The sequence below is a fragment of the Podarcis liolepis genome (genome assembly GCF_965112155.1).
Source record: "Podarcis liolepis genome assembly, chromosome: 7".
Lineage (NCBI taxonomy): Eukaryota > Metazoa > Chordata > Lepidosauria > Squamata > Lacertidae > Podarcis > Podarcis liolepis.
Genome location: NC_139561.1, coordinates 60,059,101 through 60,073,052, shown reverse-complemented (window position 1 = coordinate 60,073,052; position 13,952 = coordinate 60,059,101). Strand labels below are relative to the sequence as shown.

Genomic DNA, 13,952 nt, shown 5'->3' with positions numbered 1-13,952 from the left:
AGAGAGAGAGAGAGAGAGAGAAAGAAAGAAAGAAAGAAAGAAAGAAAGAAAGAAAGAAAGAAAGAAAGAAAAGGTTTAAAACAAGCTACCTTCTCCTGTCCCAGGGGAGCATGGTTGGAAGAAATACAACTTTAACTCATTTATTCTGATAAAGGAAGCGTCTCACACATGGGCCAAAGCTTTCCCTTTTGACTGCCTGTAAAGAATCTTTGCTGCCTCCCACAGACTCTCATGGTCTACATACAACTGAAGCAGTCCCATGTTTTTAGTCTGTCAGAACCATTGCAAGACAGGCTCCACCTTGTGCTGATGCATCTCCCTTGGCTCAAGGAACCCATCTTCTTTTGGAACTGCAGTAAGATTAGCAGGTCTATGATGCAGCAGTCCATCCTAAAGCTCCCATCAGCCCCAGCAAGCACAACATTCCGAGGGATTTGCAGAGTTAAACACATCTCAGGGAGGATGTTTTCAGCATCCTCCCCACAGCAGGTTTCATGTGCACCTTCTCACAGCTCTTAGCTGTGATTCCTGAATTCTAGGCAGTTGGACTAGATGAGCCTTTGGGTTCCTTCCAGCTCTACAATTCTGTTTCATCCTGCACATGCACTGCCTTGTGTCTCCCAGCACTCTTTGTCTTGCACCCCCTTTTCCTCCTTTCCTACTCTCTCAATGCCTTTGGCCATAATGTTACTTAACGACAAACGGTCATACCCTTTCCATTCATTGAGCTGCCCCACTCTTGCCAAAGACCCTATGCCAAGACCTTTGTCAGCAAAGCCTGCACTGCACTGAACAGTCCTAACACTTCACATTGCCTGCTCCTCTCGTTCAAAGGTCATGGTGGCCAAATGCTTCTGCTTACTTCCCCAGTTGCTGTCAACCATCAAACACTGATATTTTGAGTTATATGGACAGGGACTACAGCAGAATTATTTCCCATACAACTGCTTGCTCACAATGGCTGTATTTTACCTAGTTCCAGACAGCGGTGAAGACACATGCACGCTGAGGGCTGCTGCCAGTCAAAGGAGGTAACACTGGACTAGATGGACCAACGGGTTGACTCAGTGTAAGGTGGAAGAGGCTACAGCTCAGAGATAGAGCACATGCTTTGTAGGAACAAATTCTCATTGCCCGAAACTCTGGTGAACGACTGCCATTTGTGGTAGACAATCAGTGGCAAAAGCCACCATCATGTGCTCATAGCAGCAGCAGGAGGAGTTAGCAAAATGAAAATAAATAGCATGCTAGAGGTCACACTCAAGTAAGCATTTCATAGTGGGGAGTGGAACTGAAACACAAGGATAGTTAAACAATGCAGTTCGGGGAACATTTGAGAGGAAAATAGGCAGACTTTGAAAAGACGTGCACGTTTTTTTTTTACTTTTTAAAATAAAGCACAGAGAAGTAAGCAATGCAGAGATGCAATGAGGATTCTTGGATGCCACTGAGAGGGTTAGATCATCACAACAAATTGATGTATGTCAGACACTAAAGGATCTAATGGCTTCTTGATGGTACAAGCTGTTTGAGAGGCTGCCTTGGAAAGTGTGGACTCTTATTGTTAGAGATTATAATGCAGAGAATGGATGACCCGCTATCAGGGGTGCTGCAGCAGATGATCTCCTGCATCAGCAGGGACTGGATTCATTTACCTTTGTGGTCTCTTGCAACTATGATTCTGGTATAATGTGCCAAAATCTGTATGACCTTGAGATCTGCCCAAAGAGCACCCACCATGGAATCCTGGAGCAGGTCCTCCAGGCGTGTCAGGCTGGTGTTGCAGTCACAAGAATACTTCCGTTTGATGGTATCTTGGAGGTTCTTCAAGTATGTCTCTGAATCACGGGCATCACTGAAGAACTGCAAAAGCACAAAAACGTTTCCCCTTTGTCAAAATACCAGCCAGAGGTTTCTTATTGCATGTTTTATGAAAGAGCGGAATTTACTTGAAAGACTGAAAAGAAAGCATCCATTCAACTTGCTCAAAGGCATTTTCATCATGAAAAAGGAAGGCCAGTAACCAGAGAAAACAGCCTCCTTTGGGTTATTTGATTAGAGACATACCAGTATGGCTCATTTTGGACCTGTTTTCTAAAGAATGGAACATGATCAAGATAATTAACAAGTCTTGATCCTGATCCAATTCTGAGAAAACAAGCCCCAGATAAGTTATATTGATGCCTCTCTAATAAAGTAACTAAAAGCAGGACGTTTTCTCTAGTTGCTTGGCTTGGCCAGGAATTTGCACAGTCTGCAACCTCCATGCTGCTACCAAATCACACAAGCCAAGAGCTGATTTACTCTTCTACTAGCAAAGCTTGAGATGGGTTGATTGTATGTTTTTGTATTGTTATATTTGATCCTACTCTGAAGTATGTTTAGCCTGGGAAGGAGGAAACTGAGAGGAGATCCGATAGCCATCTTCAAATATCTAAAGGGTTGTCACATGGAAGGGGGAACATGCTTGTTTTCTCCTGCTCTGGAGGGTAGGACTCGAATAAGTGGATTCAAATTACAAGAAGGGAGATTCTGACTAAACATAAAGAAAAAAATTCTGACAGTAAGAGCTGTTTGACAGTGGAACAGACTCCCATGAGAGGTGGTAGACTCTCCTTTCTTGGAGGTTTTTAAGCAGAGGTTGGATGACCATCTGTCATGGATGCTTTAGCTGATATTCCTGCATTGCAGGGGGTTGGACTACATGACCCTTGGGTCCCTTCCAACTCTAAGATTCTACGATCACTTGCGATGAATAGCAGGATATAAACCTTTTAACAAATAAATAAGACAAGAGAAGAAATATGGTGGGAGCAGTAGTAGTTAGGGAAAATAAGCAAGAAATGTTCTCACTACTAGTTAGGCTGGGGTGGGGTTCTGTACTGCTCGGCGGCAGCAGCGTTTGAGTGTCTTCTGACTCATGGTGTGTCAATATCTATCCTACAGTTACTCAAACATTTCCTCCTCTGAGAAAGAAGCTTAAGTTATGCTGTCTCACTCTTGGGGAACTTAAGCATTCCTTTAAAATTCTGGTGGGTGCAGGGTTTTGACCTTACCTTAGCATTACAAGGTCATGCAGGAGGTATGTGTGTTTTTCATTCTAGTAAACATTCCTCCAGCACTCTGCAGCCTCCCTGGCTGTCCATACTTGCAGAATTGAAAAAAAAACCCATGGGAGGAGCTAATGCTATGGTGTCCTTTTCCTGGGTTTTAATGGAAGAGCAAACACCCAGGGAGGCTTCGAAGTGCAGACCACCAGAGATATGTAGAATGACATAAAAGACATACACATCCCTAAACTCACCTCTAAAGTAAGGTAAGTGTAAGAAAATCCCTGCACCCCATCCATGGAAATATCACAGATATTTCCTCTGCCATTTAATCATTTTTGAATGCCATTTCTTTTCTGATTAATTGATGGAGAACGGGTGAAAAAAAGGGGGAGAAATTTTCAACAGGGCATTAGTTTTGACTTCATGAGTTAACTGCTGATGCGCAGCCACGGAGAATTCCCTGTACCTGAAAGTAAGCTGTGTTCTCCTTCACATGCTGATCCACACACAAGCACAACTGCTTGATCCACTGCCACTGAGTCTGCACTGCTGCACTGTATGCCTGTGAAAAACCAAACAACAGACAAAAGAGTGTTTTTTGTACAATTGCATACAACAACTACAGCCTGCTCAGACCTTTGCTGAATTTGTATCTGGTTTTATTCATGCCCATTGTAAGACCACCCTGTTTGGATGAAGGGTGGTCAAGAAATATTTTAAATAAAGTGAAATCGGCCACGCAATCAAGGCTTATGGTCAGGAATACAGGAAGGGGCAACTGGCTGTAACAAAAAACTTTAAAACAGCTGTTTTCACAAGGCCCTCTTGTCATGCCAGCTCACACAAAGAGGTTTTAAGCTCTCTTGCCTTGCTTACCAGGCAAAGCCCACTCAGTGCACCAGCTCTGGGATGCTCTCGCACAATCCCATAGGGCTGGCTGAGTTCCCACAAGATCTCATGCAACAATACCCAAGGTTCCAGAGTTGGCATGACAAGATGGCCTTGCCCAGTAAGCAAGGCAGAGAGGTGAAAAGCTCTTTTCAAGCCAGGAAAACATTGTGTGCATTTATTCTGTGCAATTTCAACCAGCCAGCCAGCCTTCAACCATGGAAGGCTGAAAAGGCACAAATTACCGTAATGCGCAGAAGATGCAATCGTACTGAAATATATCAAGGTATCCTATGAAGTTGTCTTGCATAACACACATGTTAAAGTGCTCACAACCCAAAAGCATGCCCCCCTCCAAGTGATCTCTTACCTCCACAGTCTGCTTGGCTGGGTGATTCTCCAATGACAGTATCTCAGCTGTGTCTTGCAGGGAGCGAAACACATCCTGTTTCTCCTCTAGCTCCATTGTGAGCTCCTGCATAGCAGAAACACAAAGAGGACCAATAACATTCCCTACAGCAAAATCAGACAATAGGTTTGCCTCACTGTTGGTAGGCATCACAGGATGACTGGCAGGAGGCACGTAGATGTGCGGCAGTATTGGAAACTTTAGCCATGAAACTTCACAGCAGGAAAAGGGAACTTGTGGCTCTCCAGATGTTGCTGGACTACAACGTCCATCAGCCATTGGTCAGGGATAATGTAATCTGTAGATCAGCCATAGGCTGGCCACAGCTGTTTTACAGCCCCACTGCCTGCAGGAACTCTGAGCATTGACAGCAATTCACATTTGAGCAAGAACAGAAAATTTGGGTGTGGGGAAACCAAGGCTTAAATCTGTTCTTGGCCATGAAGGCAATCATCAACTCAAGGTGTTTGAAGCTTCTTACCATTAAAGCCTTAAATGACTGGGAGGCTGGTTATTTTATGGAGCAATAGCCTGCTAAGCCCCAGTACTTGCATCCATGCTAAGACTTCCCTCTTTATGAAAGCCTTTGGGCTTGATTTAGTTAGTTTTTGAGAGTGGGGGTTGCTTCTCAATGGGGTTGTTGATACTACTACTATTAATTCACGCTGAACAGCATTTTTGTTGATACCCCCCCCCCCCCCATTTTTACTATAAGCTGCTTTGGTTCAAACATATAAGCAAAGTTGGATATAAAATTTTAAGGTAAAATAAAGTTTTGGAAACTGACGAAACTCACTGGCACTATGGGTGATAGTCAATTATTATTTTTTACTCAGAGCAGACCTACTAAAATTAATGTACTCATTCATGTTCATTCATTTCAATGGGTCTACTCTGAGAAAAACTTAGTTGAATATCAGCCAGCAACTTGACCAGGGAATTTCAAAAGGAAACACAAGCAAAATAAGGCACTTCTGAGAAAATAAACTGAAACCTGTAAGTTTTCCTGAACGCAGAGCTTAATTGAGAAATGTGGAACTCTGCCGCTTCCAGAATACAGAACACCATAGAGGCACTGCAAACACTTGGCCACATCCAGCCCCTCCTACTCACCGAGAAATAATTCTTCTTGGCAGCCATATTGGGATTATTGTCACTCCAGTCATACGCCAGCTCCTCTTCTTCCTTTTCATTGAGCCAAATTAGCTCAGTCGTCGCTCGAGACACAAACCCATACAAACTCTGGAGGTGGTGTAGTCGGAAGCTGGAGGTTTCCTGCAAAAAGACAACATACTTTGTTACATTTCCTGCCACTCTGGGGATTGTCTGCTTGAGGCCTCCCAAAGGCTTCTGGCTGGCCACTGTGAGGACAAACCACCTGTGCAACTATATCACATGAGAGAAGCATAATGCACCATTTCTGAAGTAATATTTAAAATGCACAAACAAAAGAAGATCGTAGCATAGGGAGAATGGGGAAGAGTCACATTCTGTTATATTAAAAATTGATGGATCTAAGTCAGTTCTGCTTTTTAAGGAGCAAATCATTTATCTGCTGGCAGCTGCTAGGATAGAAATAGTCAAACATTGGGAAAAGGCACTGTTAACCGATTTGTGGTTTCAGAGGGTGGGGTGGGGTGACACTTGGTTGATAAACCTACGTGTTCTGCATGTGTGGCCGGAAGATTTGGAAATGTGGACAACTTTCATGCAATCTGGTATGCATTTATTGCATACATAAATGAGCCAGAGCCAGAGCATGGACCACAACAGATGAATGGAAGACTCTGATCTGATGAGAAGGAAAAGGCGCTGGGGCGGCTGCACACTGTGGGGTAACCCACAGCACTATTGTAGCCTAGTATATTAAGAATTAGATTAGAGAGATCTGGGACATAATATCCAAATGAGTGACTGGGAAAAGCTTTGGAAAGTGGATTTGAAATTTACTGCATGTACAACACTGAAAGAGAACTATATGAAAATGATGTATTGTTGGTACATAACACCAGTAAAACTTGCAAAAATGTATAGAACAAGTTCTAATAAGTGTTGGAAATGTAAAGAAAAAGAGGGTGCTTATGTGGTGGGAGTGTAAAATGGCTAAAATTACTGGGAAATGATATATAATGAACTGAAGAAAATGTTTAAGATGACTTTTACCAAAAAGCCAGAAGCGTTTTTACTAGGAATAACAGAAAAGAAAAGGAAAAGAAAAAACTGTTTATGTACACAACAGCAGCAGCCCGGATCTTACTAGCCCAAAGGTAGAAGGAAGATAAGATACCAACAATGGAAGAATGGCAATTGAAAATAATGGACTATGCAGAAATGGCAAAACTTACAGAAAAACTCAGAGACAACACTGAGAAATTTAAAAAAGAATGGGAGGCATTTATTGTATATGTACAAAAATATTGTAAACAAGTAGAAACATTGGCAGGCTTTGACTAAACATTTGCAAGTAGTTAAAATAAGATAAAGTTTATGGAAGGAAATTTGAACTGGAACGATAAAAACTGATGGTATGTAATTCGGATAAAATAAAAAGGACAAGAAAAAAGATGTTTAAGTATAATTATGTAGAAAATATATATATTCCATGAACCAGGAAAGGAAATGGAGGGATGTCAGGAGGTTAAAGAGAACCTCCGAAAATATTTTTTGTTTTAGTTCTTATACTTCATGTTGGATATTTTGTATTTCTCATTCTTTTTTGATGGAAAATTATTGTTGAAGTTGAAACAGTGAAACCAACAAAAAATTATTTACGAAAAAGAAAAGAATTAGATGGGCTTTCTTGTGTTGTACCAGAGCAAACTGCATGTGTGACTGCAGGTTGCTTCCAAGAGGCCCCATTTTTGTTGTTATTATATTGGCATGCTACTTTGTCTTTTGGAGGAGGAGGAGGAGGAGGAGGAGGAGAAGAAGAAGAAGAAGAAGAAGAAATCTGTCTGAACTGATAGCCTGGCAGCAGCATGACTTATCTGCTCTCTAACACAGTCATTACTGTTATTGTACCAGGGAGTGGGGACAGTATGATATTTCCCAAGGAACAAAGCAGAGGGAGAGACAGAAATGCCAGGTCTCTCCACTGGATCAACTTTAGGGTCCCCATATTGCTGAACTCTTGCCATTCCAGCTGGTCATTACAACAACTCTGTAACTAAGAAGTTGTGCCGTTGCTATTTTTCCTCATTCTTCCCAATCCCCTTTCCTTTTGTGTTATAAAACACAGGAACTGACTTCATATTGATATAAGCCTTTCTTTTCTTTTGGGGAGGAGTGGCAGCGGGGTAAAGAACAGGAGAAAAATGCTTTAACTAAATCAATGAAAAGACTGCATAGCAAGTGCTTCTTAAAGGAGACATTCTCATTCTTCTGCCACAGAAGCACTCCTTGAAGATGTGAGGTAGATTGTAAACCACAAAACAAGGAACAGACAAACCTTTATTTAAAAGAGATTGCACAGAAAGGGTTTTAGACACACAGGCAAAAAATTAAAGCCTCCATGAATCAAGTTGCAATTTACAGCTTTGAGGGGCTTCCAACAACTTGTGAACTTGAATGAGGTTCCCTGACACTTTGCTGGCTACAGGAATCAACCCAAAATACAACTCACCATCAGTTTGCAGTACTGGGTCTCCAGCTTCCCCAGTGTCTCCGTGTAACTAGTGTGGAAATTCTGAGACATTTTACCCTTTAAAAAACAGGAGGAAGAGAAAATGAAGAGAATCAGAAGCAGCTCAAAAGTTACATGTCCAACTAGAAATGCACAGAAAGCTGGAGGTCCTATTGAAATTCTCTCATCTCTTCCTTATCTCTCCACTTTCCCAAATCTTGCATGCATCATAAAATATAGAATCATAGAATTGTAGAGTTGTAAGGGACCCCAAGGATCATCTAGTCTAACCCCGTGCAGTGCAGGAATCACAGCTAATAATCCCTGGCAGATGGCCTGTTGAAAGCAGCACAATAAAGTCTGAGCACAGTAGACTTCTATGTGTCCCTTTTAGCCATGGAACTTATTCCTCCTCCTCAGGGCCCATTTTCACACTATCAAAACCCTCCACAAACACAGACTGTCCCAAGATGTGTTTCCCCCTTGGAGCAGTGGTAGCCTAATGTCCCTGGACTACAACTCCTATAATTCATGAACATTAGTCATGCTTGCTGGGGCTGATGAGACCTGGAGTCCAACGAATTCTGGAGTGCACTACTTTGGCAACCTCTGCCTTAGAATGTATTTTATCCTTAGAGAAACACACCCCAGAGGCCCCAATACAGCAACAACTGCATGAGATCTCCTTTCAGGAACATGAACTTAGTGGGGCAGAAAATGATACTCAAGCTGACAAAAGAAAGCCTGGCCATCTCTCTAATTCTACAGATTTATATTTTTGCTTCTCCAAAACCAAGTGTAAATAGCTTGCATATAAAGGCGCCCAGGCCACCTTCCCCATAAAGATGGTGACCAGCTCCAGATGTTTTGAGCTGTAACTCCAACCATCCCAACCATCATGTTTGTGGGGGGAGTTGACATCCAAAGCATTTGGAGCTGAGTGCAAGCTAGAGAGGAAAGGCTACTCTAAAGCAACCCCTTCCTGCAGTAGGAGGATCATCTCCTCCAAGCGAAAAGCATCTCCTCCTCCAGTTCTTTCCTCCCAAATTATGTTCTCCAACACTTTTCTTGTCTTCTTTGGAGCTGCTGTGGCACCTCCATGCCTTTCTTGATGTGAGCTAAACCAGTCCTGCCGCTCTTCACACCCCATCACAGGAGTCCCTGCTTACCTCATACATCCTGGCCTCTTTCACACTGGAGCCTAGGTCTTCCACACTGCTGTGGACATGGCGCTGGACTTCCAGTTGGGATTCTACACTTGGCAAGTCGCTCCCCCATTCAGCCCGCTCCAGCTTCATCTGAAACCAGCACAGAAGAGGCAACCTGTCAGCATTTCCCAGCTGAATTGTGGGCAAAAACAACAGCAGCTAACCCTTGCTTGCTGCAACCCAATTATCAAGAGGTAGAAAGCATCACACTCCTACCATGTCATGCCATTCTTCTGGAAACTGTTGGCAATCAAGAAATTCACCAAGGTGAACTGGGCTACTAGCCCAAAGGTTAATACCCAAAAGGACTTTATTCTGCCCTCACAGTTGAAAGGGAGGATGAGTGCTGTTGAATGTTGGTCCTGCTTGCAAGCTTCTCAGAGGCTTGGCCACTGTGAGAACTGGATGCTGGACTGGACAGATGTTTGGCCTTATTCCAGCCGGGTTCTTCTCATGGGGCTTCTTTTAAAATATGTAACTTAAGGACAGCTTCCTTTTCTGTGTCCCATTAAAAGAAACTGGGCATATGCAGTTAACTAAGTCAACTTTGGACCGACCTCTCAAGGACATTCAGAGAGACATTCGTGTAAGCTGCTCAAGAACATTAGCCAGGGCATAATTTAAAGCCAGTTTAAGACTTCCCTAGTCATTCCCAAGGAATTGTCTGATGGAGGATTTAAAAGTTATAGTACATTTCATCCTGCTAAATCAGTACCGGCCAATGGGAAATGCAGTCCAAAACACCTAGGCAATGTCAGGTTGGCAAAAGGCAGTGTAAACCAGGCCCCCTTAAACAATAGAGTGATTTAAAGAATGAGTATTAAGTGATCACACCAAGCATTTGAAAAGGTCATCAGTTCTGCCCACACAAACACCTCATCACCTGAATTATGTTTTGTTTAACATTAAACAACACACCTGCATCTCTTCCACCCAAGAGAGCAACTCGTACACAAACCGGAGGTTGCCCTCATCTTCGGAGGACGAAATGGCCACCAGCTCTGCACGGGTCATTGGCTTCCGGAACCAGGAGGTAGAGGCAGTGGTGGCTGTTGTGTGCGTTCCCTTCAGCAAGGGCTCAGCCTTAAGGTGCCTGGTGCTCAGGGAGGAAGGCTGGACAAAGTCCAAGGAAGAGGGGGAGGAGAAGTGCCCCTTCCGATAGAGGTTAGTGCATTCCAGCCTCAATGTCACCAGTTCGTCCTGAAGCCTCACAATCCTGGGAGAGAAATCAAGCGAGAGGGGGCAGAATGGAGAATGTTGATGAGGTTGTGGGATCACAAGGTCATTCTCCAACCAGGGCAGGTTCCTGCACACACGAGCCAGACACACCCACCATCACCACCCCATTTCTGCACACTTCCTCAGGATGGGGTAAGAGCTTTTGAAAGATGACCCAACATATTAATCTCTTCTGCTCCCCCTGCCCCAAATAAGGTGTTTCCCCAATACATTTTTGGCTTAAATTTGCCAAACTCGTTCCACCACCACCACCAGGACTGCATTAACAGTGCATGTCATCTATCAGAACATTCTCGTTCACCAAATGCTCCTTCTGAGCCCAGCTCAATATAACCCACACCCTCATTCCTTGGCTCCACACATGAAACGCCTTACTTGAAGACCAGCTCCTCCAGCTGGTAGTAATTCTCGTCCCGGAGTATCTGAACATCCACCTGTAGTTGGCGGATGAGCCCTTCACACTCCTGGAGGTACATGACAACGTCAGATTCATATTGCACCAACTGGCCCGACTCCAGGTGCGCTTCATCCTGGCAGGAGAGGATTTGAGGTTATTACAGAGTTTCTCACTTTGAAGTGTATTTCTAGGACAAGCAGATCTGACTAACGTGCAGAAGCTCATATTTTAAAAGCAAAGAAATAGCCATCACTTGAAAGTCCCATTGAGCTGAGCTGACATGATGTTGTGGACTATTCATGAACATTCTAGTTTATCCTTAAGATGTCAAGTAATGCAATGTTGGCCAAAAGTACTACATCTGCGCAGGGAATGAAAATCTAGTTTGGCTGCACTTGAAAGGTAGCTAGAAATGAGAGCAAGTTTCATGTCTGAAGTGGGCAGAGGGGCAAGGAGCACTTCAGATATTGGAGGTAATGAGGCTGGTGGGTAGGGTGCTGAGTGAGCAAAAGGCAAAAACACAGAGGCTGGAGGAAGAATGGCAGAGGAGCAAGGCTTGTGGGAAGGACGGAGGCAGGAAGGAGAGGCCTAAGGAAAGACGAAGGAATACATCATCCAGCTCCTACAGATAAGAGAGCTGTGTGTTCCTGATAGCAAGGGGGGATAATAGACAAGTGAGGAAGCTTTGGGAGCTGGAGGCAGTGTTAAATCCAGCATATTAAACTCTTCTAGCCACCCAAACCTTTGGTTCTATATGTGCATTTTCCTAGTTAGAGAATCTACAAGTTTTGTTGCTGATTGAAAGCTGAGAGGTCTTGACTGCCTTCATTTGTCATGTTGAGACACTGCAGGAGTGGATCTGAGAGAATATCAGGGAGAGCTGAATAACAGAAGGGAAAGACTCACAGCTTGAAGCGTGTTCCTTGCCAGGGTAAGTTTCTCTTCACAGCTGAGAGTCCCATTCTGGATTTTGTTTGCAATCTGTAGCAGCAGCTCCAACCTGTAGGAAGCGTGTCAGTCACCAGAATTAAAACAGAAAGCCAGAAAAACACTTTTAAAAGTGGAATATTTATTCAATAGAATTTATGTTTTATATACCATTGATTATGACATCTGTTTAATTGTTTTTAATGCTACTTTCTACATCACAAAGGACTTCACAATAGTTATCATTGCCAGCTGGCAGGGAAAGGGTGTTCTTAGTCATCCCGTTAAACAGTTCACCACCTACCTTTCCACGGCTGGCCGCAGCAACTTCTCACGTTCCAGCATTTCTATGATGAGCTTGCCCCATTCTTCCTCCACGTCATTGGGGTGATAGCCCTGCGGCAGCTTAAGGCGCCCAAATTCAATCCAGGTCTGGAAAGCACAAATGAAGAGGAATTGTTTCTTCAGGCCCAGAGACTGGCCTTTGTGGACTCACTCTACCGGTACCCAGGCACAAGCCAAGATGAGAGCCAACGTGGTATGGTGTAGTGGTTGGAGTGATGGACTATCAGGGAGGCTCAACTTCAAATCCCCACTCAGTCACAAAGCTCACATTGGATGAGCTTGGGCAAGTCTATGCCTCTCATTTTAATATACCACAGTTGTGAGGATAAAATGGGGAGTGGGGAGGGGAGAACCATATATGCCACCCTGAGCCCCTTGGTGAAAAAGGAGGGATATTAATGTAATAAATAAAATAAAATAAAGATAAAGCCTTGGGGATGCTAAGAGCCTAGGTAATTTCCTACTGTGATAGTCTTCCCCTGACTCTAGCAAATAAGGCAGATGCAACAATGGCTAAGAAACTATAAGACCAAGGAACAAAAAATTATTTTTTTTAAGAATAAGGTTGGGACTAGGAAGGACAAAAACCAAAGAGATATATGAAGAAGGCTGGGTAGGCTGCTGAAGGATAAACACAAGCTGAACAAATGTGACTAAAGTCCCCCAAACTCTTTCTAATGTTTAAGAGAACTGCCTGTTCATCCAAGAACCTGTCTCACCTCCAGTAGTTTATACAGATCCTCAATGCTTCGTTTTTCTTGCTGTTTTGCTGGGATCTCTGTTTCTTTGAAGTGTATGTACTGGTTATAAAGTGCCTGCAAGAATAGAGAGCAAAGGGGTCATCATGCAGCAAATCACTTTACTCATGGAAGTGGGGGAAATATGCAGCATCTAGTAGCCCTCACAGTGTAGGGGGAAAGGTGTCCCATCCTCACCCACAGAGTATCCCTGAAGAATGAACAGACAGAAGGCAAAAAGAAATGGAAGGAAACTGGGAGAGATGCTCAGCGCTGCCTGGGTCTTTGTCATTAGTCTCAACCAAGATGCAAGGTGGACCCCAGTCCCTGCTTAAATTTCATTTGGGGAGCCTTAGTGGATGGATCTTGCCAACATCTGGGTTCCAGGGATCAACATTATCTGTCTCCTCAACAGACTGGCTAACTGTTTTGCCCTGACTTGGCTCACTCACTTGAGTCATCTGTGGCTAGAAACACAGAAAGCTTCCTTTCAGACTATCAGTTCATCTAGTTCAGTAATCTCTATGATGACTGGCAGTGACTCTCCAGGGTCACAAACAGGCAGTCTTTCCCAGCCCTACCTGGAGAGACTGCTGCGGATTGAACCTGAGACCTTCTGCATATGAAGCAGATGTTCTAATTCATGAGCTATGCCCCCTTCTTTCCAGCCTTCTGATCCACAAACACCTAGCATGCTCCTAGTATTTGCTTTCAGATCACTGTACTCTGCACTATGAGGACAGGGAGCCTTTTTCATCCCAAGGGTCGCTTTATGAGATAACCTTATAATGGACACATGCCACTAGGAGGTTGGTCTAGAAGCAAAAACAGGTGGAGCAACAGGTATAACCTTAACTCTTTGCACAGCAGTCTGCATTCCAGCCATGCAAAAGCCAGGCACACAAACACCCCTCTGTTCTCCACCTAGACAAGGAAAAGGCATTATCATAATCCAAGGGCACATTCCAACCAGGCAGTTGAGGAAGACACACAGATGGCACATGGGGAGTCCCAAGGGCACCTGTCCTACACTAGTAACTACTGTCTACATGAGCAAGAGATTCACAGTGTCAGTTCTGGATCATTCACCAGTGAAAACTTCTCTCCCCAATTGTGACCTCCACACA

The 13,952-nt window shown here is 43.8% G+C and overlaps 1 protein-coding gene across 1 annotated transcript in view; it reads right to left on the bottom strand.

Annotated features, from left to right (window-relative positions):
* The window catches only part of MACF1 (microtubule actin crosslinking factor 1), a 298,900-nt gene that overhangs the window by 144,698 nt on the left and 140,250 nt on the right, over window positions 1-13,952 (bottom strand). The window contains exons 11-21 of the mRNA XM_083512609.1: window positions 12,808-12,903; window positions 12,048-12,175; window positions 11,723-11,816; window positions 10,795-10,949; window positions 10,099-10,396; window positions 9,142-9,270; window positions 7,973-8,050; window positions 5,464-5,625; window positions 4,312-4,416; window positions 3,520-3,615; window positions 1,738-1,863 (exon numbers count right to left, since the gene is read on the bottom strand). Of these exons, the coding sequence (XP_083368735.1) occupies window positions 1,738-1,863; window positions 3,520-3,615; window positions 4,312-4,416; window positions 5,464-5,625; window positions 7,973-8,050; window positions 9,142-9,270; window positions 10,099-10,396; window positions 10,795-10,949; window positions 11,723-11,816; window positions 12,048-12,175; window positions 12,808-12,903 (1,467 nt within the window). The remainder of the gene's footprint in view (window positions 1-1,737; window positions 1,864-3,519; window positions 3,616-4,311; window positions 4,417-5,463; window positions 5,626-7,972; window positions 8,051-9,141; window positions 9,271-10,098; window positions 10,397-10,794; window positions 10,950-11,722; window positions 11,817-12,047; window positions 12,176-12,807; window positions 12,904-13,952) is intronic.